A 27761-nucleotide genomic window follows, 5' to 3' on the forward strand; every position below is an offset into this window, starting at 1 on the left:
ACGGAAATCACAGCCTGTAGTGTGAGGGAAAAGATTGGGTTTTACACTGGAGCACAACGTAGTCAGGAGCACAGCCAGGTGCCGGCAGTGCCTCCCTGTAAGCCACCCCACCCGACCACCGGCTTACAGGCTGTGCTGGGCAGCAGCAGTACAATGGTTTGCCAGTTGCCCTTTTAATCTCACGGTAAAAGGTACTCGGTATCAAAAGCTGTGGTAAGAAACCCCAGTCCTGTGCTTAGGTAGAGACGAAGGCTTCTAAGAGTTGGCAGCACTAGCCCCTGGCCACACTGTCATGTCTTAGCACCATGGGAGCTGCACACCATCGCGGTGAGCTTGCAACTTGCTGGTGGGGCAGGTCTGACACCCTCAGTCAGAGTGTTGGGAGACATCTACAAGCAACTGAGATACCACCTGTCAGCTGAGCCACAGCGACTGGGACATCAACTCTCCCGCCAGCATGAGACAAAACCATGAGAGTGCTTTAAACCAAGTCTCCCTCCCAGTGGGTTAACAACCCTCCCAGGGCCTTGATACAAACAGTAATTCATTCAGCCATGGACACTCAGTTCCTTGGAACTGTCCACAAATGAAGACTGGGTAATATGTTGTGCGAAATGCCTTTCAAAGCTAATAAATGTATTTTTGGAGTATGATACTACTTGGGTATCATATTCTGGCCACGTGTTTAACTATTTCAACAAGTTTATTTGGGGCTGCCCCATCAGAATTTGCCAGGCAATCTGCCATCAGCACCAACTGGACGCTGGAGTTGCTAGAGACGTCGTAAAGCAGAACAAAACCACCCCCGTAACACCGAGGCTGTCACGGTAAGCACACATAGCCCATAGCTTATCCCCCAACCAGACAAGCAAAAGTTGCCGATGTGCCTGGCTAAGCCGAGGGTTATTAGAGACGTTGCCTCACCCAGCGCACAGGCTGGACAAACCATCCTAATACTGTGGTAAATGACAACTCAGACAGTACGTGGAGTCAAGCAGTCATGAGAAATTCTTTTTATGACCTCCTAGCTCAAAACCCAAGAGTGCCTGTCTTCTTTCTTCTGGGTCACTCGGAGCATTTTTGGCTCCTGCTGATGAAACCAAGGTCTGTGCTGGGGCTGAATTACAGCACTGATGTGAAGCAGCACTTCAAAGACCTGCTTCCAGTACGGCACATCCGAAGCCAGTGATCTGCCTCCTCGGTGACAATAAGAATGCAATTTGGTTACAAGGTCTGGTTTCCTGCCCTGTAGGTCTTTGAGAAGAGACACAAGACAGCCACACCATGGAGTGGCTTCTTTCCCCTACAAGCTCAAGGCAGCTCTTTCCAGCAAAGAGGGGCATTGGGCAAGGGAGGAGAGGTGGGGAGCAGAGATCTGCTGCTGCGCAAAGGCCAGCCGATACCCAGTCTCGTGTTGCAGCATAGGAAAGGCAAGGTGGGGAAGCAGGTCAGATCCTGCAATAGCTGCCACTGGGAAGGCTGAGGCGAGTGCTAATGGAGAAGAAACAGGGATCAAAGCCTTTCCTAGAGGTCGACTCCATGGCTGAGCTCTCATCTGGCACCCCTAGGGAGCTCCCTGGCATGGGGCCCTCTGCACCCTAGCAAATACTAAGAGCAGTTGCATGAGTCCTCAGTGGGAAACAGCAAAGAAATCCCACAGAGAGCAGCACTGGCCTTGCAAAACTATTTTTAACTGTATTACAATAAAAGAACTGCCGTGAAAAGGTGAGGCTGTGCTAACAGCAGTCAGATGGCTGGCCTCATATGGAAGCTGGGAAGATGTTTTGCTGGCTGCACCCAAGACCTTTTGTGCTTCCCTCTCCTTCACCTAGTCGGAGGTGAAGTCAGATTTGCCATGGCACTAAAAGTCATGGACACAGCCTGCACTCGCTTCAGTACCGTCATGGTTTGGCCTCAAGCCCCAAAGCCAAGTTCCAAAAGCACAGCTCTGCGGTATGAATGACTGCTTGTGCCCATCGATCCACTGCCTACCCTACAGCCCTGATGGACTGAAGCCAGTAACTCAGACGTTGCAGATCTGGTGATTACACGGCCACGGCATGCAAGACCCTGGAAGAGCCGGCACACAGGAAACCCAGATCTAGTGCCAGCCTTGCTGGGTGTGGAGCACGAAAAGATCAGAGCCAGGCTGTGTCACCTGCAGGAAGCTTCGTGGGAGGACAGATGTTTATTATAGTGGAAATCTCTGCTCTTAGACCTTCCAGTGGCACATCTGCTACCTACTCTATCCCCAAAACAGACCTTCAATACACCTTGAGGTGCAGGCATTCTGCCACCTCCTTCACACACAGGAACATTTCACCCTAGCAACACAGAAAACAGGTTTTAAATGGCGCCAGGTGGATTATTTTTATTTCTGTCTGCTACCTTTGTTTCACCCTCTGTTTGGAATTAGTGATGATTAAAGTCACTGCACAGTTGCAGATCTAAAGAATATGAAGGATATGCAGGAATGTGAAGGAATAAAGACAAACAAGCATAAAGAAACACAACCAAACCAAACCAAAAAAGCCTCTCAGTAACAGTTTGATCCCATGGGAAGTCAGATGAGGTTGACTTTCATTGACTTTGGTGGGCATTAGATCACCCCAGCCAACTTGTCTAAAGCCTCATCATAGCCTTAGCATATCCTAATGGAACATAAACTAAGCTGAATTACTTGAGAAGTATTGTACATAATTTTATAGGTCGAGAATTAGAATTGTTCACTGAAATACCAAATTTGTTAGTGTTTTCCCCATACTTAGAAAAGAAGAACATTTACATTGCAAAGTCAAATGTTGGAGCAGTAGCACTCATTATTTCAAGGCTTTAAGGACCAAATTCTGCCTTTGGATTCACATGCACGTTTTTCATTGTTTGCAATGGAAACAGATTGTGTGTAGCTGACTTAAATTTGTTTGCTAGCACTTGAAATTATCCAGCTTTTTCATTTTCTGTAGTAAATATGAAATTATAGTTACACTCTCCATGCTATTTCTTTTGTGGATTTCAAATAATGGCATAAGACATATTTGATGCAGTTTTTCTGTACAGTTTAGGATGAGATTGTGGATTTTTCTGAACTGTTGCATTCCCCAGAATACTGAAAGAGTAGCTCTAAGTCAGTAGATTTTACATTAAGTATACACAGCGACAAAATACTAACAACCCGTGATTAAACACTTAAAATTATGCGTATGACAGTGTTTTTGCCATTATACTTTTGCATATTGTTGAAAACAATACTTTTTAGTCTAAAGACCAGCAACATTTTGATCACAGGAAATCATTAAGAAAAACAAAAGTTAAAAATGGGCTTTAGTTGACTTCAGGACTTTTTTTCCCATCTGGCATAAATGAGCCTCAGGAAACAAAATAAAAAACAGACAAAAATTGTTGTAAATGGTTTCATGAACTTACATTGATGTCTCTTATATCTTGGTCTTGCTGATCAAGTATAAGCCAGCAGGTAAGAAGCAGCAGCCAGTGATAAGTTTGTCTCCACTCTGGGAGGTCATCTTAAAATAAGAAGTTGAAAAATGCTTTAAAATAGAATTGCTACGTAAGCTTCCCTGGGGATTTATACTCACTGATGTGTGCATGTTAAAAACGGTATTTCCAGTCTATCTTGTGTTGCCTGAGAACCATTTTTGTCCTTTTAAAATCTGCATTTATATTATAACCCATAAGTACCTTTCCTTTTTGTATTAACACTATAAATACTATGTTAGTAATACTAAACTATTTCTATTGACTTGTTTCTAAAAAGAAAAATATATTATATATTTATATATTTTTATAAAGTGAGTTAACACTGGAGAGAGGGCTATGGGGGAATAGTGTACAATCACAGTTGATGTGTATCGTTGGGCACAAATTCAAAGCTTGAAACAAAAAGGAAAAGAAAAAGGTGTTCAGGTGGTATCCTTCTTTCAAGCAGTGTCAGAGGAAGAGTCATAGGATGCTGACACTATGAAGTTGCCAGTATTGGAGTGGCTTGCCATGGACTGGGCAGCCTGTTGGCTCAAGTTATTGCAGATCAGCACCAGCTGGTTGCTCTGTGCTTCTGAGAGGGTGCTACAGCTCTGGTAGACGCTGAAGTTGGTCTTCCTGCCGGGGATGTTGCCTTTCTCGCACATCGTCTTTACCATCTTGGCAAGCTTATTTTTCCCCAGGGCCTGGCAATTGTACCAGTGAAGTGCGGCCAAGTTGACGACTGGTTTGATGGACAGGTAAAAAGGCGCGTCCTCGTAGCGCATGGCTGGAGGCCGCCGCTGGGCGTACTCCTTGTAGTCTTGCACGGGGCAGGTCTGTGGGGAATGCTGCGTGGCATACACCCGGGAGTCTGTCCCGCCCCTCTTGCTCTTGGCATTGACGTCTCCGTTGTCTGGCCCCATCCACTCCAGGTACTCCAATCCGGTCTCTGTCACCCGCAGCCGGATATCTCCCCACTTGAGGGTGGACCCATGGAAACCTGTGCAGTGTCCAAACGCCTTGGTGTTGTTTAACCAGACAAGGTTCAGCAGCCCTTCGGGATTGTACCGGCTCAACAAGCCTCTTTTGCGCAGGATAAGCTCGTCAGCAAAAGTGAGCTTCATGGATTTGTGGGGCTTGTTTCCTTTTCCTTTACACCTCAGCTCTATCTGCTTTTGCTTTAGAGCTTCCTGGGACCTCTTGAACTCCTTATCCCTCGTAATACTGTATCCATACCTGTGCTCTTTGAGATACCGCTCCAGCCCACACTGATAGTTGGCCAGACTGTTTGGCTCATATTCAGACCCATCTTTTTGTCTGGCATCCACAAAGAAGGAAGCAAGGTAGGCATCAAGCTCTTTGCAGGGGATGACGTAGATCTCCCGGGTCTCAGAGGGGTACTTGGAGATGAGGAACTCTCGGAAATTGCGGAGAGCTGTCTGCGTGCTGCGAATTGTCTTCTCATTCTGCTCCCTGCTGAGCTCCGCCGCTCTCTCATCCTGGTCTGGAAGAAGAAGAGGAAAGACAAAAGAAAGAAGAAGCAGTGAGTTTGTGCAACGTGCTTTTCCCCCAGACAAATTTCCTTAAAAAGGAAAAAAAAAAGAGGAAAAAAATTAAAATCAATTTCACAAAGAGCACTGGAAAACTTCATTACATACCTGTCACATGACTGAAAAGCCAACTTCAGTTTCACAAATGATGTGCTAGAGTATGGCACAAAACAAAGTGAGCTCCTCATGACACTGGGGCACAGTTTTGTGCATGGAGATTTGTGGAAAACAGTTGTATTAGAAGCAATCTGCTTTTTAGAAGAAATTCAAGGCAGAAGGTTTTTCTGTGGATCCCAATGCTGTGTGCAGGGCCCAATCCGAGTAAGAAGCCCATTCTGAATTGCTTCATTTGTGAAACCAGAGGTTGTACTGGTTCCAGTTTTTTTCTATAAAAAATAACTAAAGCATCATATTTACCACAGTAAAAACTATCTTTAATCAGACACATTTTTAAAGAGCTAAATAAACATAGACAGAAATGTACAGTACAAAACAATGCAGCACATCCTAACAAAGGAGTTGGCAGGTAAAACTACTACAGAGCAATGTGTAATTTATAAACGTACGAGAATAAAAAAAAAGTTAATACGTTCACATGAGAAGATACGGAAGAAAAACATAATTATACAGTCTCTCTACATAATCAAGCTGTACCTTGACAGTGGAAGTACAATTGTGACCATTTCTTTTCATTTTGCAGAAAAATCGAATTCTGGAAACAACTTTATATTGCTCTATAGGGCCATACTCTAAGGTCCTTACAATCAGTGACATATCAAACCACAACATTCACAATATTGTTATTGACATCTGATTTTTGGGCTGATTGTAAGCATGAAAAAGAAAAGCTCTTTACATTTAAGTGATGCGTGTACTTCAGGACTGTTTTCTTGGCATATGCAAACTACCTGTCTGTACAAGGATGTAGCTTACAAGCACAAGGGTGGAACTGTCATTATAAATGTGACAAACCTTAATGGTTTTAGAAAATGAACAGTAAATGCAAAGAAGGAAAAATTCAATGACTTAATTATTCTCTGTAACTGTGAATGGAACATTCTTTTTTCTCTATTCCACTTAAGAAGCAGAAGGGAAAAAAGCAAGCTCTTTTTGGTTTGTCTCACTGCAAAACCCATACATTTTGGTGTCCTTTCAGCAGTGTCATAGTAACACTTGCCAAGAGTTCCCCACCCAACGTACACACCACAAAGCGGTACAAGACCAGGTGGAAGCTTCCACTGCCTCTCTGTCATTCAAGCCAAGCTCATTGTCAGGCCATGTAGCATATGCATGCTTTGCAGCAGTGCTCAGACACTTGCTCCTCATGCCCACTCTGCCCTGCAAGCCTGTTAACAGGGGAGGCAGCAGGGAAAGCAAGGTGGCCATATCTCCTTCCCTAGCCTACCTACAATGCTTCATGCAGTGCAGAAACGTCGATGCACCGCTGGGCAGCTTCCCTTTCCACCCATCTAGAGAGTGACTCTGAAGAGAGTCCATCCCGTTACCTCCACACCACAGCAGCAGACAGGCACTGGGAGTGACTTGCCCCAGGACTTATTGGCAGGCCAGAAACAGGGCTGAGTTTATACTCCCCGGGACTAGGTCCTGTGTCTTCACTGCCAGGCATCTCCCACATCCACAGCACCCAGTGAAACCTATTGAGAGGGGTCCTCAAACCCTCTGCAAAGCACAGAAAAGCAGGAGTCTGCAGCCAAGACCTGTGGAGGCTTCTGCAGCCATGAGAAACGCTGCCACAGAGCTCTGAGGTTTGCTTCACTGTGCTCAAGGGGAAAAAGAAAAGGTCACCAGCCTGCTTCAGAAACTGCTTTTAATATTTATGTCCATATCAAAGTGCTCCTAGCAGCCTGCAGTGAAGTTTCACGCTTTAGGCAATGTATTGGATAGATCTTTTATTATGGCTAGATGCAGGCTGGAAAGAGAAAGACAATGCTGTTTGAAGCCCTGAAACAAACATTTACTCTGGTACCTTGTTCACTTCACCCACCACCACTTACTACAGCACTGTGTGAGCAATCAGTGCTTTGACTGACAGCCCACATTTTAAGTACTTTTTCAATATAAACAGAACTTATAATGGCTCAGTTTTATACGTATCATCAATCACTACTTCTTAGAGGACAGCCTGTCACAACACAGCAGTGACACCCAGTCAGTCATTTATGTTATGGCATCTTTCCTTAATCTGCAAAGGAAATTGCCGTATCTGCAGCTAACAGTTATAAAACCCATGCTGAATTAAAGATCCCCTGAAGTTGCATGAACGAAACAGTACCCCAGAAACACCACATTCCTGCAGTGCTCTGGTGTGTTAATCCACAACGCAGATGGGAAATGTTAAAGGGTCAGCTCTCATCCAGCCACATCAGGAGAACTACATCCATTTTGACTGCGAATCCAGCCTGCAGTGGTAGTGGATTATGCTCTTCCTACAAGACTGCTTAAATACCAGGGATATCTCATAGCATGGGACGAATGCAGGGACGCAGTGAGACCCAACAGGCAGAGTCTGAGATAGACAAAGTCATCAGATGTCTGCTGAGCCAAAGTCATCATCTGCATATGCTCTTCATCCACAGCAAAAGCAGACAATGCAGCTGAGCATAACTTAACTAAGACAGCTCTTTATAGCCTAGGATAGCCTGGGAAGGAGACATAATTCTTCATGTCCTGAAAGTCTTAGTTCTTCATTTAACCAATGAGATTTAATAGTGCTGAAAGAAACCACATAATCCATCTCCAGCTACCATGGAGACATAAACTGTATCCAGGCACACGTTTAATATCACCAAATTTGTGTTTTCTGCTAATTTTGTAATCTTATTCTCTGTTATTGTGGTAGTTGAGTCTGGTCAGCACCACAGCCACTGGCTCACTCCCCACCCCAGAAGGACAGGGAAGAGAACATGAAGAGCAAAAGCAAGTCAAGACAAAGACAGTTTAGTAACTGATGGAAAGAGAAAAAAGAAACCTAACCAACAAGTGATGCAAAGGCAATCAATCACCACCTCCCATAAGTAGACAAATGCCTAGACAGCCTCTGAGCAGTGTCCACCTCTCCCCAAAAAAACCTCCCTTCAGTTTTTACTGCTGAACATGATGTCATAGGGCAGGGAATATGCCCTTGGTTAGTCTGGGTTGGCTGTCCTTGTTGTGTTCTCTCCCATCTCTTGCCCACCCTATGCCTAGCTGCTGGGGGACAGAGTGGGAAAAAGAGAAAGCTTTGACGCTGTGCAAGTCCAGCTCATCAACCGCTAGAACACTGGTGTGTCATTAACACTGTTTTAGTCACAAAACTGAACTACAGCAGGGTACAGGTGGTTATGAAGATAATTAACTTCATCCCAGAGAGACCTGGTACAATTATGCCATTTGGATCCCTAATGAAACAGTGCCACGGACCAGGTGCACCTTACATCCTTTCTGTACAACCTTTGACAGGACAAGGAGACCAGAAAAATTATTCTCTGGGTGCAATCTGCAAACGGCCCTTGTAAAATACTTAGAACAAACTCATCTACCCTACACATCTCTACTTTGCCTACAGGAAATAAGCAGAAACACAATCATAGACCTTACTACAGTCGGCATATTTGATATTGATTGCTTCTGCTCTAGCCATATGGCCTTGCGATCTTGTCAGAGAAGATTACACTGGTGTAATGTCATGTTGTTCCTTACAAATTCACCCAGACTGACAGATAGAGAAAGGCTACATAGAAGTCATTCAATCATTAAGAACTCAAGACTAGAAGGCATCTCAAGCATCATCACAGTGAATTTTTGAAAACCTGTATGTTATGGTAAGGATCTGACAAGCTGAGAGAACTGTTGAGGTACAAGACTTCATCTCTGGATCTGGGTATTGAAAACGAATGTTCTTGTCCTGAGAAACAAGTGTTTCCAATGTAAGTTTGCAGATGTTTGCTTGGTCTCATTGTGCTGCATCTTGCTGAGTAGAGATCAAAAGCTCTTTTGGCTAGGGCTTACTTTTTAAATTTATTTGAATTTTCTGTGGTCCTAATGAAAACTACTGAAAACACAAGTGTGGATCTACATTAGTTCCTTGATCACTGTGAGCACAAACCTGTTTGCTCTTGGACCTCCACTGTCCACAGTATCATCAACTCTTCCGTATGCATGTGTTTCAAAACTGGGTAAAAGCACAGAAAAAAAAAAAATCACAAAGTGCTCTTCCATACAAGAGAGCCCCTCTGTATCAGGACGTCCCTGAGCTGCAAATTGTTGGATGATAGGAGACTGGGAAGCTGTCATATATGCTTGCACCTTTCTTACAGTCTTCTGTAGGGGGTCTGTTGTTAGGATCCAGGAAGAGAGATACTCTCATGTTATGGTCTAATTTGTCTCGGCTAGTAAAACGATCTGAACCAACCAACCAAAGACTACTGTCACTAATGATCTACCAAGCCAAGCTGTCCTTAATGCCTTTTCCTTGTCATAACACAACCTTTGGAGTTGGCAGTGCTGCTACTCCTGTTTCACAGACTAGGAGCAGAAACATAAAAAATAAATCGACTTGGAGATGCATCTCCTGAGGTCCTGTGCCCCCCAGCTGCAACACTGCACAAAGGACCCGGTTGGAGCTCTTGTGTTTACTGTCTGATCCCACACTGGATTTTAATTTCCAAGAAAACCAGAATGTGGCAGAAAAAAGCCAGTAAAACCCACCCTACTGTGGGATCCGGGGTAAACTCCCAACTAAGACTTTGAAAAAGTGCTGAGTAGTTAAGATGCCCTAGTTTAAATGTGACCAAAGAGATAAAGTGACCTGGCAGAGATTAAAGAGAAAACCTAGAGGGAGCCGAGTGTTCCAGGCTAGCCCACAACCATGAGACGATCCCTCCCACAAAGCAACAGCTGCCTTCTCATCTTTTCACAATCTGATCTTAACACAGCCAAGAATTAACATTATCAACGAAATTATCAAAGTCAGAGTTGGTTTTATTTCAGCTCGCACACACACATACACTCAGACTCCCTGAAAAGGACATAACCTCTGTAATTACGTATGGCATGGGGAAAGGCACTTGCTTTCAAGACAGACTTATGCAGACTGTTAATGTCCAGAGACAGTTTGCAGTATTAGTGGAAGTCACGAACCTGAACTACTAGTGCAAACAGTCTTAAACTCTGCTTAAGGTAGGCAGTGAGATATCAGAAGAAGCACATTAGAAGTAAGGTGGGTTTTTTGGTGGTAGTCACATCACCAGCCAAAGTCTTCTCTGCCCAATTTGCGTTCTGACCAGGAAAATGCTTCTGCAGCAGATGTGCTTCCACCAAAATGCTTTCATTCAGGTGAAAAAGCCCAGTTAACTGCACACAAGGCACCACATATCTCCACTCTGGAGCTAAGTGCTCTCTCTCCACACCCCAGCACTTTGCAGGTTGGCTCTTGCCCCTGCTCTGCAAATTATTATTGAAGAGCAGTGACATCCATCCTATGGGCTACAGCCATATGCAGAACACTAAAAGTTAACGTAAACCTCAGCCTGCTCCTACCTTCCTTTTCCCCTGTGCCCTCCTGTTTCAAGATGGTATCTCCAGGCAAATGACGTTCTCAAGTCAACAACATCAGTGGGCAGAGGGTGTGCTGTTGCACAACGGAGGTATGGTCAAGTCATGGGGCAAAAGGCTGGGGGACCCTCTGACAAATGTGCCCTCCTGGAAGCAGGGCTACAGCTTCCCTGTCAGGAGAGGCTGACCACAGCATCCCTGAGTATCAGTCCTCTTTCTGTGTGCAAAATATAGAAAGCTGACAGCTGGTTTTCACTGTACCGTGGGAACAACCAAGTGAAAGCCATTCTCCTGTCTCGCCGCCGGAGAGCGAGGGTGAGGGTACGAGCAGGAGGTCTCCTCACCAGAAATGCCTCTGAGCATTTGCAGAAACACCCTGAAACTAAGAGATAGGGAGAGCGAAACATTTAGCGAATTATATTTTTGGCACTTTTACTGTCTGGTACAGACTAGCCTCCTTGGGGCAACTCCTACACACATGCAATAGTCAAAGGCTTAAGTCAGAATACGTATGTTTTAATGTAATTATTTCACGTTCAACAATAACCATTTCTTAAGGAAGTCCTAAGGCCAAATAAAGTGCACTTCCTGTGCCATAATAATCACATATTTAAGCTAAGACTTGGTGAGTCAGAGTAAAAAGAAGGGAGAAAACCGTGTGACTGCCTGGAGACTTTCATCAGGTTTTGACATCTAACAACTTCTGAGATCTGCAGGATCAAAGGATTAACTTGTTAGCTGAAGATTACTGAAGTAGAAGAAAGTGCTCCTGCACTTTTTCTTCAATTTCTGCCCTATCCATCTGATGTTGCTACTAAACTCTGTTTAACAATTAAAACTCCCTATTTCCACTACATTAAGTCAATCTCTATGTAGTTTAACATTTTTAGAAAAGGCTTTCATTAGCATGTAAAATCTGTAGTACGATAGAAATTTATTAATTAAAATAAATTTATGAAAGACTTCATGCTTTCTGGCCCTAACAAATTATGCTTCTATTCAGTTGACCTCCTCCAAGAAAATTTTCAGTGAAATATTTAATGATTGCAAAACTAAAGAGCTTTAGATTCCATCAAAGAAAAAAGGACACAGATTCCAAGCAAATGAGCATGAGAATATTTATACAGAATCACAGAATCTTAGGGATTGGAAGGGACCTCAAAGGATCATCTAGTTCAATCTCCCTGCCAGAGCAGGACCACTTAGATCAGATCACACAAGAATGCATCCAGGCGGGTTTTGAACATCTCCAGAGAAGGAGACTCCACAACCTCTCTGGGCAGCCTTTTCCATTGTACATTGGTATCTCCACAAAGTAAGAGTCACCAAAATAAATTTAGTCATCTGTACATTTTTTGCAAGGTACAGAATGGTCTGACAAATGAATGCTCACTCAGACACTAGTGCTGGTTTTCAGTTTGCATTCACTTTCACTACTTTCTCACCACAACAGGCTGAAAAGATACAAAGTGTAATTTGGATGCTGGCAAAGTCAACAATAAAATTCACATCAATATTAATGGGACTACTGCATGATCCTCAGATGACAGAGAATTTGTAGCCATGACAAGGGATTAAGAACTTATGTCTTCCTATGACTGACTGGATCAATCTTTTACACAGTATATATGAGCAATCACTAATGAAGGGTGCAAAACAGCAGCACTCTGGGGACTTTGATTTGCACAAGGCCCTGCTCCTTCTCCACCTGAGTGTACATGACATCTGAGCTACTTCAACACAAAGGTTCTAAAAATGCATTCTCTAAATCAAAAATATTTTAATTTGTTCAAGTATGATCTCCATTTCATCTAGTTGTCTGGTTTTGGTTTTGCCAGGGCTAGTGGAAAAGAAAAGTGCTGCTTGCGAGTTTTACCTCACATTTCACTTCTTCAACTGAACACCTACAGTAGTATTTCTGGGATATGAGACTGGATAGTTTCCTACCTCCTTTTGGAGCTGTTCTGTGATGCCCTGGTGTGAATTGCTGCAATGCAAAACAGGATGCATTTCCTCTGTATCCTGACAGTGAGTCTACTCCATTCATGTTTACCCAGATCCCACCTCCATTTGGCAGGAACAAATAAGCCAACTCCAGCTCTCCAGATCTATGGCAGAAGGAATTCTTAGAGGAGTATGTCAGTGATTGTCTAACTTACCCTGGAACTGAAAGCTGGACGATGCACAGCAGAAGCAATGCACTCATTTTCCAACAGGACTTGGCACCAGTTCAGAAAGCCCTCAGCAGAATATCTGGTTTTCTCTTAAATAAGTTTCCAGTTCAACAAAGCATAGTTTAAGAGCATTCTGGATTGGAGTCCATGTATTTAAGTATATGCTTCTGTAGAAATCGACCAGACTAAGTCATTATATGTTTAGAAGGTGGAAGAGGGGCACAACTCAGTAACATTTATATGTGTAAGATGACTCAATTCAAAAGTTGCTAAGAGAAAAAACAAGAAGAAAAAATCCAAATTAGGAGAAAGAAAACCTGTAAAGATCTGAGAAACAACTCCTTTGTCGAATTAAGCTTAAAATTTGAAAATTAGTGAAGCATTAGGGTAAAAAATACAAATTCTCACAGCAAAAATCCATTTCTGATATAAGAAAAACAAGAAGCTACATTTTCTATAAGGTTTCCACCTTTATGTGCTCATACAGAGAAAGGCAGATTTACATGTGTAAACAGATCTTGCAAGTGCTGACAGCTCAGCCAGCAATTTAACTAGTGGGCTGGTTTGCACAAAATCACAGGTACGAAGTTATATGCTGTTTTGGAAAACTTGGCACAGTGGAATTTTGTGCCTGTCCGCAGTTGCAGGCCCCGTGGAAGAAGAATGAGAAACGGGACACAAACACGTATCCCCTTACAGTTTAGGCATCTCTTTACACGTCACCCTACATCACCAGAGGCTTAGCATGTTCTCAGCTACACCCTAACACTGGTTTTAATGCCATTGCATTTAAGAGCTAACTTTAATAAGCACAGTTGAGAAAGTAATGCAAGAGGTCTTGAAGGGATGAGCCAGGGCTATGAAATTTGCCTGCTTTTGATTCCCTCCAGACAGCAGCTGAGAAGCAGAGTTGGGAAATATGGGAGTGAAATAAAAGACAAGGGGGAGAGAAGGGAGAATCAGAACAAAGAGATGTGAAAAAAAGAACAACACTGAAGAGAGAGATTAAAAACAGATGAGGAACCTCATCATCTGAAACCTAATTTATATCACTGTTTCAGAACGAGGCAGTCTAACTGGGGCAACAAGCAGTGAAACAAAGAAAAGGAGTATGTAATAAATATTTTATTACATTAATCGTAATAAGCTGCACTTTAAGTCTTGGCCAAAGCACACTCTTAAATCAAGCTGAGAATGTGAGCAGTTTCAGACTTAAGAGCATGAGGCCCACATGACTGTAATTAACATAATAAATCATGCTGTGGAGCTCTCTACACAGGCTGACAGCGCCTGGTTGATATATTGCTTATTAGAGACTGCAGACATTTTTCCCTCTATTTTATTAAAGCGCAATTGGTAGTGAATCAAGAGGTACCCTTTTCTGCTCTGGCTGAACTATCTACTGCAGGTGTTACAGGAAACGTGCTGGGAGCTCGTGCCATTGACTTCTGACAACACAGATTGCAGCACAAGCACCCCAAAGAACTGTATGTCAGTACCTTTTCTCCCACTCCCATCTTTTAATTTAGCAAAGTACTCAAATTACCTTGTTACAGAGCTTTCGGGTTTATTTCTGAAATTCTGTTGGTGATTTTGCCCAACCAGATCAATTTGCTTTTACCTTTCCACATGGTGTATTCTCCAGTACAAGCAAAGCAAGCAATGAAGGGCACAAACTCTACAAAGAACTCACAATTTACAACCTTACCTAACTAGATTTAATGCATGCTTTTAAGGCATGTATTTCCTTTGTATTCACTGAGTCAGAGAGCGGAATTTAAGGACCAGCAATTTACACAATTCTCCAGAGAGGATGAAGTGCAACACTGCAAGTGGAACAGCTCCTAAGGTGGATTTTTTAGCCTGCTTTTCTGTTTTGAGCCTGCGCTGAGAAATCTCTTCTGTTCCCACTCCAGAAAAAAATTATGACTTTGAACTTCACTTTAACCTTTGCAAACACAAGTCTCACCATATTAGGAAGGGGTGGATGTTCAAAGATGTAAAGGTCCTACAGGGTTGGGGGAGATTCAACAGCTGGGCAGAGGGCAGAGACATGAATACATCCCAACTTGGGGAAAAGCCACAGACCTCAGGCGTTAGATACTCTGCTAGGCAGCTGCTCACAGACCCCGGCTGACCAAAGCACACATGCTTTGTTCCAGACTAGCCAGGGCACGTCCCCATATTTGCCAGGACAAGGAGTCTCAAGAGGCACAGGAGCAGCTGGAAATTCTGCACAGAGAGGAGACGAAGAGATAAGGAACGCACATTCGTCAGGAACCAGGCTGTTGTTCATGGCACAACTCGTTTATTTCTGCCCTTGAATACGTGTTTAAACTTACTTTTCATAGTTTAATTGAACAGATATTTAGTCACATTTTGCATCTCTACTTGAGTAAAGTATCTTTAAATAAATGGAGGAGTTAGGAGTTTCAATTTTTTTCTAGCTATGTACTCACACAGAGAGCATACCTGTTTGCTGCTCAGAATATTGTTATTATCTCTTTTCCATAATTATGTTGTCAAAATTTTCCTGCTGGGATCGTATTGTTATTTCCATAAAAATAATTTGTGCTTCTATGTAGGATATGAATAACTAGTTCCCCTGCTACTGAATGAGTTCATACCAAAAATGACAGCAACTAATTCATACAGAAGGTGACTTGGGGTATAGTTTAATGGATATAATTATGGATGTATGGTATACATATATATTGCTATTTTATTATGCAGTAGCACAATAAACAGTCTGATGTCTTTAACAAATGCACAAGTGAATGGTAAATGGGACAAGTTATTTGTCAAAGTTTTCTAAGGGCTATCTGAAATCAGGGAAGAGGAAACAGAGAGTATAAACACTTCTTTGTACAGAGAAAAAAAGAAATGTAAATCTGTGACCAAAAAGCAAAGCATATATCAGCACACTAGAGTGAATGCTGTGCTGTAATACCAAGAATAGTTTTCATGTCCAATAATTTGTTTTCTTGGTTGTATAGTCAGTAAAAGAGAGCAAGTCCCAAACAACTGGCAGTGCTTCATTTCCCAAGAGTCAATGACAGAAAAATGACACACCAACATGACTGAAGGACAGAGCTCACCACAATCAGAAGAGCTCTCCAAGTTGTGGACAAAATTACATTATTCCCATCCAAAACCACTCATGCTTCTAAGGCTTATTCATACTGCTACCCGTGACCGGCCGCAGTTCTAAAGCAGAGATTAGGCAGATAACCAGTTAAGACAGAGGTGAGTGTAAACAGAAAAATGAAGCAAGCTATTCAAAGATTAGACAGTAACATCCTTATCTTTCACAGGCTTGATCTTTAGGTACAGGTGTGTCCTGCTTGAAATAATTCAGTAATAACAGCACATTTAGCTTTTGCACTGGGGTGATGTGACCTGGGTCAGAATAACTCAGAATCAATTTTTTCGTTCTCTGAACAAAACAAAAGGCCAGCTTTTTTCTTTCTTTTTTTTTTTTTTTTTTTTTTTTCCCCTCCCAAGGACAAATCAGTAAGCAAGTGATTAAGTATTATTAATCCATAATGGCATGGTTTCAAGCAATGTGTTCATCACAAAGACCTAGTTAATGAAAAGCAACAACAGATCACAGTGTCACTGCCACTCCAAAGATACCCTGAGTTTAATCAACAGTAACACATACAGTATTTCTGTGTGTGCGTGTGCACTTACTGTTTAACTAATTGGAACAACACGTATATGTAGGTATATGTTACAAGTCAGATACAGCCAATGCACCTAATGTTCAAGGTATAATTAAGCACATAACATAAAGCCTTCATCTACAGTTCGAGGCACTCACTCCCAATGGCATGACTTAAGGACATACAAAGTTTTAGGGAAAACCAAACAGAGCAGGGTTGGGTAACCAGTATGCTGGCAGGAGCCAAAAGAGGCTGTGATCTACAGTCACCATGTCAAGCCACATGAAGTTTAACTTACACAGATCATTCATGGGTTTCTGCAAGGTTGGGGCCTCACTCTGAAACTTAAAATTTGTTTGAAGAGGCAGGAGCCTCAGCCTTTGCTATTCAACATCTTGTAAAGAATGCTTAAAGGAAAGTAGCCATTTGAAAATCCTGATTTTCTGCTCTCCAGAAATAGACTGGCTCCCCTTTGGTGGATGTGTTACCAAGGTGTTGCGCTCAGTTCTTGGCAGTGATGATGTCCATGCTCTATTGCACAAAGATAGCACCACATCTCCAATAAAGTTTTGCCATATGTTTTTCCCTGAAGGTGAATACAATCCTGTTACTGCAATATAGCGCAAACATATTTCATATGCTCATAGTGTAGCTTGCAACGGAACATTTCACTTATTTACTCACTGAAAACGTCCACACAAAATCAATAGAAGGGTAACGGAGGACTGAGTAGGTGGTCAACCAAGCTGCTTTTACAATATACTCTGACAGTACCTTTGTTGTGACCCAAAGGGCATGCCTTTGGCCCCTGATCCTGCAGTCACATAGCACTTCCTTATCTGGAGGTCGTGACTGTTTCACCAAAGCTGCCTACTTGGGAACACAAATGACTTTAGAGGAAAAAAGGCCTTGCACTTAGATTCAAAAAACAAAGGAAAATACCCAACACCTGGAATACGTTCAACTCCCTTAAATGCTGCCTTGACCTAGGGTAGTGGTAACCACCTGAGTTAGTACATCAAATGAGCAAAGCATGGCATACCTAAGGCAAGTGATGATCCTATTGAAAATTCCAAGAGGAACAAGAGTTGACACATGGGCGTGGAGCACTCTTCCTTCAAGGAAAGAGTCAGAAACACTTGGTGCTGAATCTTTAAATATGGACACGATGAGAGACACTGATGTTATGGTGACTTGAAGCTGTGTCTTGTGCTCTACCAGCACTGCTATTCCACAGTTTGGAAATGCCACCAGTATGAACCAAACTGAACCCACAAAACAGATGGTGACCTACAACAGCACTTTGCTGTGGAGTCTTTATTATTCAGTTTGATTCTCCATGGCTTTGTATTAATGATATATCATATTATACATAAATGATCTTTTCCAAAGCTTGCACAAAAACACCAAAACCAGCATTCTGTGTTAGTAATCAAGCTTCTAAGCAAAGATAGATGGCATGAAGAAATTTAACTTCTTTTTAAGTTCATTTTTAAATGAACTTGTGACCCATTTCATATAAAGATATATAGACACTTGTCAAGGAGCAATTTTACATTCCTTACCCTCTAACAAAAAATAACACCACTAATGAGTAGTGAGATGTCAACTCCTGTATGCAGGCCAAAAGATATGCCAGAAGTGCCTCACTGAAAAAACTGCAATTAATTTACAGAAGGTGTCAGCGTGATTTTACACACGGGATTTGAATGACCTGTGTACAGCTGCCAACAAGCAAATGAAAAAGAAAACAACAATCCAACATTAATTTGTTTTCTTTTTTAAGGAGAGAAAGAGCTTCTGACATATTTTGGGTATGATTACTAAAACACACTTAATGTGTTTCACGATAAATTTTCAACTGTAACTCACTGCTCAATTAGAAAATTGAGACTGCTCAAAGTCTCCAACTATTATTTCTCTGGCAGGATGCTTGGTCCTTGGGGGACCTGAAAATAGAGCTTGCAAGCCTGAAAAACACATTTCTTCTCCACAGGCAGCAAGGAACTGTAGATACTTTGATGGCAATGTAAGCACAGATGCCAAAGACAAAGTCAGAAAGGTCCTCAGCACTGCTTTTTACACAACACGCATGCAGCGGCTCCCTGTTCCCAGCTCCCATGAGAGGCAGGATTCAGTGGCAGCCAGGACCTGGGAACTGCTACCTCTAACACAACATTTGCGCCATCAGCAGCATCCTGCCTTTTTGCAGGGCAGCATTGCTTGGCTCCAGACAAATGCAGACTCATTTGGGAAACAAAAATACAGCTCTGGCCACTCGTCCCACAGAGACCACTAGTCACATTCAAGCTGCTCAGAACAACCAGTGTCAAAAGCAGCTTTTGTGTGAGCAGTTCATGGGGTGCCCCAGCAAGAAAGATTCATTAGGGAAAGTAGGCATTTCAGTTTCTCGAAGCTCTGATTTAATAGCCTCGTTCAACACTTTCTGCAAACAGCATGTGCATATGCTTCATTTATATCAAAGAAAGATGGATTTCAGCACGTTTCAGTGCTTTCCAGGATCTGGATGTTTCAGCAAGTGCTGCTCTGTGCTGTGCCAATCGCGATAAAATATTTACCATCATGCTTCTGTATTCTTTTCTGGAAAAACGCAAACAAGAATTTCTGTATTCAAAATCCTTATCTTGCTTAGATACAAAGAAACACACTCAAATTTTTATGGATCTGTTTCATGCTCAAGTGGGTTCTAGGTTCACTGCAAGCACAAAAAGAAGATGGCATGACAGAACAAGGCTCACTAAGAGGCAAATAATTTAGGTATGAGGAAAATGGGAGAAAGGAGAAGTCACTGTGTGCTGGCTTCACAGAACAGCCTGTGCAGAAATGGCGTGCTCCCATCATAGAGACAGGTGAAAACTGTTCTTCCCAAGGTTTACTGCTGCTATTAAAAGCTTAGACCTTGAATACATATGTGAAATAGTTTTTGTGTAGATAGACTTACTGAAGTACCAGCCTCATCCAAAGCAGAAAAACACTCTCAGAAAGCATCCTGACCTAAAACGCCAAGTCCTGTATTCCCTTTTCATTCCACCACTCCATCCAAAGTGCAAAAGGAAAGTATACGTCTGAGGCCTTTCCAGGGTCAGTGTCTCTCTTGGCTGCTGCACTGCATCTCCCCTGCAGATCTTAATCTGATCCTGCAAATCATAAGATGAAAACAGCTGCAAAATGAAAGAGCAATTGCGAAGACCACACAAAGGAAAAAGATCTCTGATCAAAAACACTATGTTAAATAATCTTCTGTATCCTAAAAATAAAGTGATGTCCAGTACAGACTTGTTTGGTTTAATTTGTTGTTTCCATATGTTTTCAGAACAGCTGGAACCAGCAGAGGCTTTATTTTCTTCCTTTATATACCAGCATCACAAAACACAGTACTTTGCACAGAACAGCAGTTTGCTTAAGACACCTTTAGTGAACAGGAGAGCGTAGCACCTAGAGCATGTTGGTCTTACAAAATGACTGTTTTCTGCTTCTCACTTGTGCTTCTTATTTTTTACTTTTCTGCCTTCCATGTTGGGGCAATGGAGGAGAGCATACATTTCTAAGGCTGAAACGAGCAGTGATGCTCCAGAACACAACCATTCATTGAAGTGGGCAGTTTCTCTTCTAATATGACACACCATCTTACTCAATGCTGTTTGTGCTATGGTACTTTGAACTAAAAATACATGTTTAAATGATGTGTCAATAATTTTCAGTGATGCAATTCCTCTACTCAAAACTCCAGAGAATATTCTCAACTGTTTGGCAGCTGAACTTGGCATGCTTTACAGACTTAATCCTTAAAAACTGCTGGCGCCTGACCGTGATAGATCTTCCTGAGGGTACAGATTCAACTCCCTCCTAGCTACAGGCAAGCAGCTTCTACAGACTGCATAGAAACTACCATTCCTCACCTGCTGCAGAGGATCAATAGGACTATGCGGCTTTTATCACAGGAATACAACTCAAAACCCATCCCCAAATGTCTCTCACACTAACATACTTTCAGCATGAGTATTCATGAATGGTTTCCTCCAAAATGTGTATACATACATCTCTAGTAATGCTGCTTCCAAGAGATGTCTCTGTGTGCTGCAGGTAGTTCCTCTTGGAGGAGGTCCATGGTGAAAATAGGAAACAAGCCATGCATTAAGTAAAGCAGTAGCCTATCTCCTGTGTGCATAGCTGCTTTGATAAATACTTAATATTTAGGACAGTAAGAAGATCACCCTCTACATGAGAAGTTCACTGCTGGTCTTCAACGTTGCAAAGAGGCTGGCCTGAGCCTTCTGTGTCTGGAAGGAATTTCCACTAAAGAAAATACATGTGGAATCCTGAAACGGTGATAAATACATTTCTTGAGAACAGTGAAAATCTAAAGATGTTGTAATACTTGATGAGTCTTCATTTCAATGTTCTCCTGTAAGAATTAATAACTTGATAAATGCTGCTGGTAGGAACAGCTTCATAAAACATACTCTTGTATTAGAATTATTAGTACTAGGGTTTCACTTTTTTTTTTCAGTTTGACTGTCATGCTTTGTACCCCGATGATAAAAGCGAATAGATGACTACTTTGCCAAGGCTGACTTTGTCCTTTTTATGATATTGTACTGCTTTTAAACAGAACTCCCCTACAATATTGTAAAGATAAGTAATATCAGCCTCACCAGCAGAAATTCTAAAGTCTCCAAAACATTAGTTTATAATTTAATAGCATTTGGACACAGCTAATTAAGGGTGGGAGTGGGCTGGCAAATCCATGCTGCAAGATCAGAAAGCAGTGGCAGTGCAGGAGGTGGTTAATCAATTCACTAGCTTCTTTTTTCTGATGATTAAAACTGTAATGATCTAATTTTAGTCTTCTAAATAAGCCAGGCTCTTGCAACTTATAAAAAAAAAAAGTACTATGCTTTTTGTAATTATGTATCTCAAGACTTGCTATTTTAGTTCAGCTACTAGAGCAAATATAGGTATCAACTATGGGACGTAAAGAGTCACCAGTGGACTCTGAACTCTTTAGTCCAACGCAAAAGGGAAGAGACTGTCTCACCCCTACATACGTTTAATTGTTCACTTGGCCACATTCAGCAGCATATGTCCCTGGACACAGACTTCAGCAGTCACTTTAGCCAAAAGTCATCCATCTTTGTACGTAAACTATAAATACAGAGACCTAACAGCAATTATCTGAGTGTTCTTGGAAGAGCTTAAATAAAGTTTTGTAACTTCCTTCTGACAGGATTATTTGCTTTGTGTTACATTCATTCTTGGCACACAGATCCACTGTACTTGGAAGAACTACAGAAGGGATTAATTTGGCCTTTCTGTATGTATGGCTGATGCTTTATATACCTTCTAAAAAAAGACATTATTTTTTCTTGTTTGCACTTCCTTGAAACGTGCTAGCAGACGCATTTCTTTTTGTTGCAGTGTAAACAGTGATTTAGGAGTTTAAGCTAAACCTAGACAAAACTGGCAATTCATGAGGTGTGGGGGACTTGTTCTCCTCAAAGTCTTGTAACATTTTGATGCTCATCTAACAGCTCCTAATCCATTAGTCACATGATCACACCAGGATCTCAGCTCCCACTTAATTTAAACCCACACAATTGCAGAGAGAGGGAGGGGGAAAGGGAGAAGAGGTCCCAGTTCTTTTGATCGCAGAAAAATACTTAAAAATATTCCACCTAAAAGCTCTACACCAACATCAGACAACCCCCAGATGCAGTGCATTTTATAATGATCATGCTCAGATAGAGACATTATATGAACACCCGGAATCAACAGGGATGTCCACACTGAGAGCAGAGTGAGGGTCAACCCAAGTTGGGTGGCAATCACAAAAGGCCACAATCTGTGCTCTCATCTTCCCACGGTGAGAGCACAGGAGCAGAACTCAATCTTTGCCCAAGTCACCAGGCACAGCGGATCACCAGGCACTGATCTGGGATCATGACACACCAGCTACATAAAAGAAGATAAGAGAGAGGAGCTCAAAGGGGAGACACGAGTCAGCAAGGCTAAGCACTGCCACCAGCAGAGACCAGAGCACCATCCATCACAGTACAGATTCAACTGCTGATACCGTTTGATAACCACAGTGGAGGGACAGTGTGCGGCACGCTGACTAAGAAAGCAGCGGTACTTGTGGACGTGTTTCCCCTCCAAACTCTGCAAAAACCTGCACCTGTAAAACATCACCCCGCAGCCCAGTGAGTTCAGTGATGGATATGCACTGTGATGCTACCCACAGAATATGATTTCACGTATCTCTGACAAGCAACAACCCTAGTCACTTTATTTACAGGATTTTTTCATATTGCATGTCTACTCACTAATCTTTGCATTCTGCACATTTTGTACACACGGATTTCACACATTTTTAGTGTATCCTCATGGAACTCTTTGCTCCTGTGTTTATAGTGTTGAACTAGTGTTGGACCAGAGATGTCTTGCTGCACTGTCTTGTTAATCCAAAGCACAGCTTCACCCTCAGTCTTCAGGTGGAAAGTGAGTAGTTTTCATAAATACTTCAGCAATTCTGCTTACAAAGTAAGTTGCACCTCTCTGAGGATCAAAACTTGCCTTCCTACACAATAAGCTCTATCCTTCTCTGAGCCACTGTCTTCCTCCATATCCTTCTGCAATAACACCAAATATTTTCCACTCGTGGTTTCGAGACATCCAAGCGTCACTAATTTCTCTAGGTTGCATGTATTGCAACCTAAAGTATCATGTTTCCTACTAACCTTTCATCTTCGCTGATGTGACCTATCTTGCCCTTGCTGGTCCTTGGACATAAAAAACAGACCAAGCACTAGCAAAAGGAACAGACAAGAGAGGCTGATTGGAAAGTAGAAATTGCAGAAATTCCCTGCTCTCCACTACTGCAAAAATCTCTCTCCTATCTCATGCAGGTCCTCTCATTTTTTCCACAAGAAAAAAAGGACTACATAATGCCTACACATATTCTAGAAGGCTTTGCTAATAAAGTCGTAAAGAACTATCTGAAAATTCACAGACGATTGGCCACTGAAATTTAACAAAAACAATTCAGTATAGTCCACAATGCTTAGACGGAGACCTAAACCCAACAGAAATCAGTGTCTAACCTCACTGAATCGGGATGCCACTTCACTTTTAAGACACAAAAATACATTTGTGAAGTCGCTGCTTACAAGTTCAGTTGCTGTGGTTCCATTAAAGAGAGCAAAAAAAGGAAAAAGAAAAAGTTTGAAAGAAAAACTAGTCCAAAACTATAATGTAGTTTAAACTGGCCTAAGCTAGAAGGTATTATCAATATTTTTTATTTCATGGAGACTCTCACTCAAATTTTCATGACATGAAATTACCATGCATGGAAACTACCAGCTGTGTCTGATACAAATGCAAGGATGTGTGACTTAAGCTAAAGCTCGAAGTAATATTTCCTGCTGGTTGGATCACACCCTTTAATCATAACTTATCATTTAAGGCTTTAGTCCTGCAAAGACCTCATAAATATTATGACCAGTTCTAAAGGGACCGGGAGCAAGGTATCATATATTATTTTAAAATTAAGCAACACTTTGCAGGGGATAAGGTGGAATTTAAATTCCCTGCTCACTTTCAACTGTACCTTTGTTTGTTTGTCAAGCATCTACGGAGTATATAAACTAACAAAAGCTTTAGGTTCCTTGGTATAATTATTTCCTGCCTTTTTCTACATAAGAAATTATAGTCACCCTTGTTTCTGTCTGTTTGGGATAGAAACATTTTTACATAAGGTAGATAAACACCCTCTTGAGGTTCAGTATTGCTCAAACGTCATATATCATGCACCACTTCCAGTACATCGCTCTTTGTTAAGAGATAACCTAATGAAATCACTGCACATCAGCCATCGCCCGACTCTAGGCTTTAATCAGACCTCCACGCTGTATCTGCAAGAATCTGCTGTGCGGAACTACGCATCTGTAATAAATTCACTTGGCAACATTTCCCATTTCTCTGCAACTCAAAGATTTATTAGTGCCAGCACTTCTCTCCCAAAGCAGCAGGCGCTATGGGAACTGGAGACTTTACTGACCTGAGTATCAAGTTTTAGCAGTCTGTCAATCATTTACCCTAGTTAAAATGCAGCTACCTCTGCATACAGTAACAGCATACTGCAATAACACTATATACCAGGCTGAGGAGAGGAACTGCACAACACTTTTTGAGAAGAACACAAGAAATTTAAGTATTGAGAATATAACTGACTGAACTGGAATTTGGACAGCACACTGAGGTAACATTGCTGCCAATGCAAGAAGTGCTAGTAGGTGTTGAAGGTTGATTTACGCAGTGGGTGTACATCCAGATGCAATTCCACGTTGTCCTCACAGCGAGACTAGACACAGACCAATCCTGCTCTGGAAACTATATAAATGTGAAAATGTGGCACTGTGTCCATTCTTGTAAGGTTTAACTCTAAGCAGTAACAACTGCTGACCTTGTTTGGCTTCTGAGGACCTGGCAAAAGCAGTTTGAAAGGGTTTGGCTTTTGTAATGAATTTTTTGAAAGCAAGTCACTCTCTCAGGTAACACACACACCTACATGGACAAATTCTGTATTCCATTGACCTAGCTTGCAAGTTTGAGCCTGAGAAAGTTGCAGGGGCAGGTTGGTAGAAATCAGCTCTAGTATACACAGCAGTGATACACTATAAACCGAGGAATGCAGAGTAAGTCGGTTTACCACGCAATTCAGATTGACATCAGGCATCCCATATCTCTCGTATCAAGATGAGCACAGTCAGCTCTAAACCAGACGGAGTTTTGTAAAGGAATTTCCACGCAGGATGTTACATGACAGGACTACTGTAAAATTAACATCTCAAAGATGCAGCCATGCAGAAATGGGTCAGAAAGAAGAATTTGCTTTGCTGTAACTAAGACAATTATAATCCTTTCTAAATTTTAATGCTTAGTGGAGTGTTACTTAGCAAAACTGAGTATTTAACTTTGCCGATTGTTTTATTTGGCAACAGAATTCACAGGCTCTCGCCCATTAACAGATTTACTAGCATTCAATCAGGTTTCAGGGTGTCCAGGTTGAAGCCTCATTCAGACTGTTAAAGTCATTGTTTTTAGCACTTACAGTATCTGTCACAGGGACTGCATATAGGCAACTTTTTTCCCTACACCGCTGGGCTCTGCTCTGTCTGACCAGACACTCCTAGACTGAATCAGCAAGAGAGCAGACAGAGAACTCACTCCTGCTCTCGCCTCCTCCTGGGATGGCACCACTCACCAGCTGGAAGAGCAAAGCCAGCGCTCAGGTCCAGAGGGAGCCGGTCAGTCTGCTCAAGAAACAAATTTCCTCCCCCTCCAGAAGACCTACGGCCAACACTGAGTTATTCTGCACATGGGATAATCATTCAGCAGAAGCACACTGTTTTAACATACTCTTTATCCAATAACGTCAATCTGTTTGTGCCAATTCTCAGTGCTTTGGCAGCAGCAGGGGATGAAAAAAATGAAGGACACGGGATATGAGAACTTCCACTAGAAGAGGGGAAAAAAGTCATTTTTTTCTCTTGGATTAAAGTTTATGTGTTATCAATTTCACAGTTAAGGTTGTGGTTGTCCTTCTCGTCTCTGCAGGCTGCTCTGACTTATTGGTCAGTGAAAACATTTAATAAAGATTTATAAAAGTGCAAACCTCTCTCCAGGTACTCTCCTTGTGCCCTCCTTTGCCTTTCCATGTCAAACATGACTCTTCTGACAGAGCGCAGGTAACACCCAGCCCCAAACTCTAGGCTCCTCTGGCTCAGACCGCTTCTTTCTGGCTCATCAAAAGAGTGCATGGCCAGGTTTCATGTCCTCCCTGCACCGTGCACCCAGCAAGCTGGCTGCACGCCCTCTCCCATGACACAGCTGCACCCAAAGTGGACCTACAAACCTGTCCTCGAAGAGCCCTTTCCCTATGGCAGCGGCACACTTTCTCATGGAGGTGCTCGTGGCCTTTGCTCAGTCAAGGTCTTCCAAATCCTATTCCAAGCAGGGGGGATTTCTCTTCCTACAGGCTTACGAGCCAGCAGGACCAGGACCAGGGAAGCCTCGTGCAACACAACACCTCCTCCCCGGCTGTCCTCTCGCTGACCTGTGCCTGAGGGGCCATCCCCAAACCACCACCACCCGCCCTCGACTCAGCCCAGCATCCTACCTGGCATCGACTGCCCTGCCGCTGCCTCGGGGGTGGCGGTGGGGATGGCGTGGGGCTGCTGCTGGCTGGAGCTGACCTCGGGCTCAGTGCTCACCGAGGGCGAGCCGGCCACCTCGCCGCTCGCACCCAGCTGCGGGGCAGGCGGGAGGGTCTCCTCCGCAGGAGGCAGCTCCTCCTGACCGGGCAGCTGCAGGGCCGAGAGCGGGATGCTGATGGGCTTCCCGGTGGCAGCAGTGGCGTTGGAGCTGGTGGCTGGCGCTTGCAGGGCGGCCACGGGGCCACTGCCGGCCCCCCGAGCCGGGGAGGCCAGTGGCCCCCGGGGCAGCCTCTGTGCAGCCAGGCGTGGCGGGACAGGGGGGGAGGCGGAGAGGCGCGGCGGGTCCAGGTCCGGGCCACCGGCTGGCTGGGGCAGCGCCCTGGCGGGGCCGGCCTGTGCCTGCGGCTTGGGCTTGGACATCTGTGTCAGCGCCAGGGCTGGCCCATCAGCGCCCGCCGTCAGCTCAGCGTTGGCCACGATGTAGTAGTCCTCGGGCAGCTCCTGCTTGATCTTCTTGAGGAGCACCTCGCTGCCACCTTCATCGGCCGGTGGGGCCTGGGCGGCGGCGGGCAAGCCGGCGGCCGGCCGCTTGCGGGGGCCAGTGGGAGTCCGCTGGGGGTGCGGCTCGAAGTCGCTGTCCTCGTCGGTGACGGAGGACTCGCAGACCATGTCAAAGAGGGTGGCCTCATCCTCGTACTCCTCCATGGGCTCACCCAGCTCCGACGGCTCGCTGCAGTAGGAGAAGTCGCAGGAGTCGCGGGTGCGGGTGCAGTCCAGCTTGGCCTTCCCTGGCCGGCCCGGGTACCGCTCCAGGGGGCTGGCCTGCGCCTCCGACGGCACCCCCAGCATGCTGGGGCTGTCCGAATTGAAGCTGCGGCTGTCCTGGAAGCAGACGCGCTCCTGGGAGCCGGCCCGGCACGTGGCAGCCAGGGGCCAGTGGTAGGCATGGCCAGCGCTGCAGCCCCACATGGCCGTCAGGTTGCCGTGGGCCCCCTCAGACAGCAGGTGCTTGAGGTTGGGGATGAGGCTGCAGATGGTGCCGTGGCTGTGGGCCCAGCTCACCAGCTTGGAGAGGTTCTCGGAGGAGGTGTGAAGGCAGTCCTCCAT

At 43.6% G+C, this 27761-nt stretch overlaps 1 protein-coding gene across 1 annotated transcript; it reads right to left on the reverse strand.

The window, feature by feature from the left end:
* Window positions 1-3935: 3935 nt before the first annotated feature.
* Window positions 3936-27761, reverse strand: KIAA1958 (KIAA1958 ortholog). Its single transcript, XM_086629787.1, has 2 exons — window positions 26618-27761; window positions 3936-4981 (listed from the first exon to the last, which is right to left on the reverse strand). Exons 1-2 carry the CDS (start codon window positions 27759-27761, stop codon window positions 3936-3938), a joined length of 2190 nt encoding a protein of 729 aa, XP_086485913.1.

The sequence above is a fragment of the Tauraco erythrolophus genome, chromosome Z (genome assembly GCF_009769465.1).
Source record: "Tauraco erythrolophus isolate bTauEry1 chromosome Z, bTauEry1.pri, whole genome shotgun sequence".
Taxonomy (NCBI): Eukaryota; Metazoa; Chordata; class Aves; order Musophagiformes; family Musophagidae; genus Tauraco; species Tauraco erythrolophus.

Bases quoted from the DNA above. Each gene is read 5' to 3' on its own strand.
- KIAA1958 (XM_086629787.1), bottom strand. From the start codon at position 27,761: ATGGAGGACTGCCTTCACACCTCCTCCGAGAACCTCTCCAAGCTGGTG. The intron at 4,982-26,617 runs GTAGGATGCTGG...TTCTTCTTCCAG, and splicing joins GGCAGGGCAGTCGATGCCAG to ACCAGGATGAGAGAGCGGCG.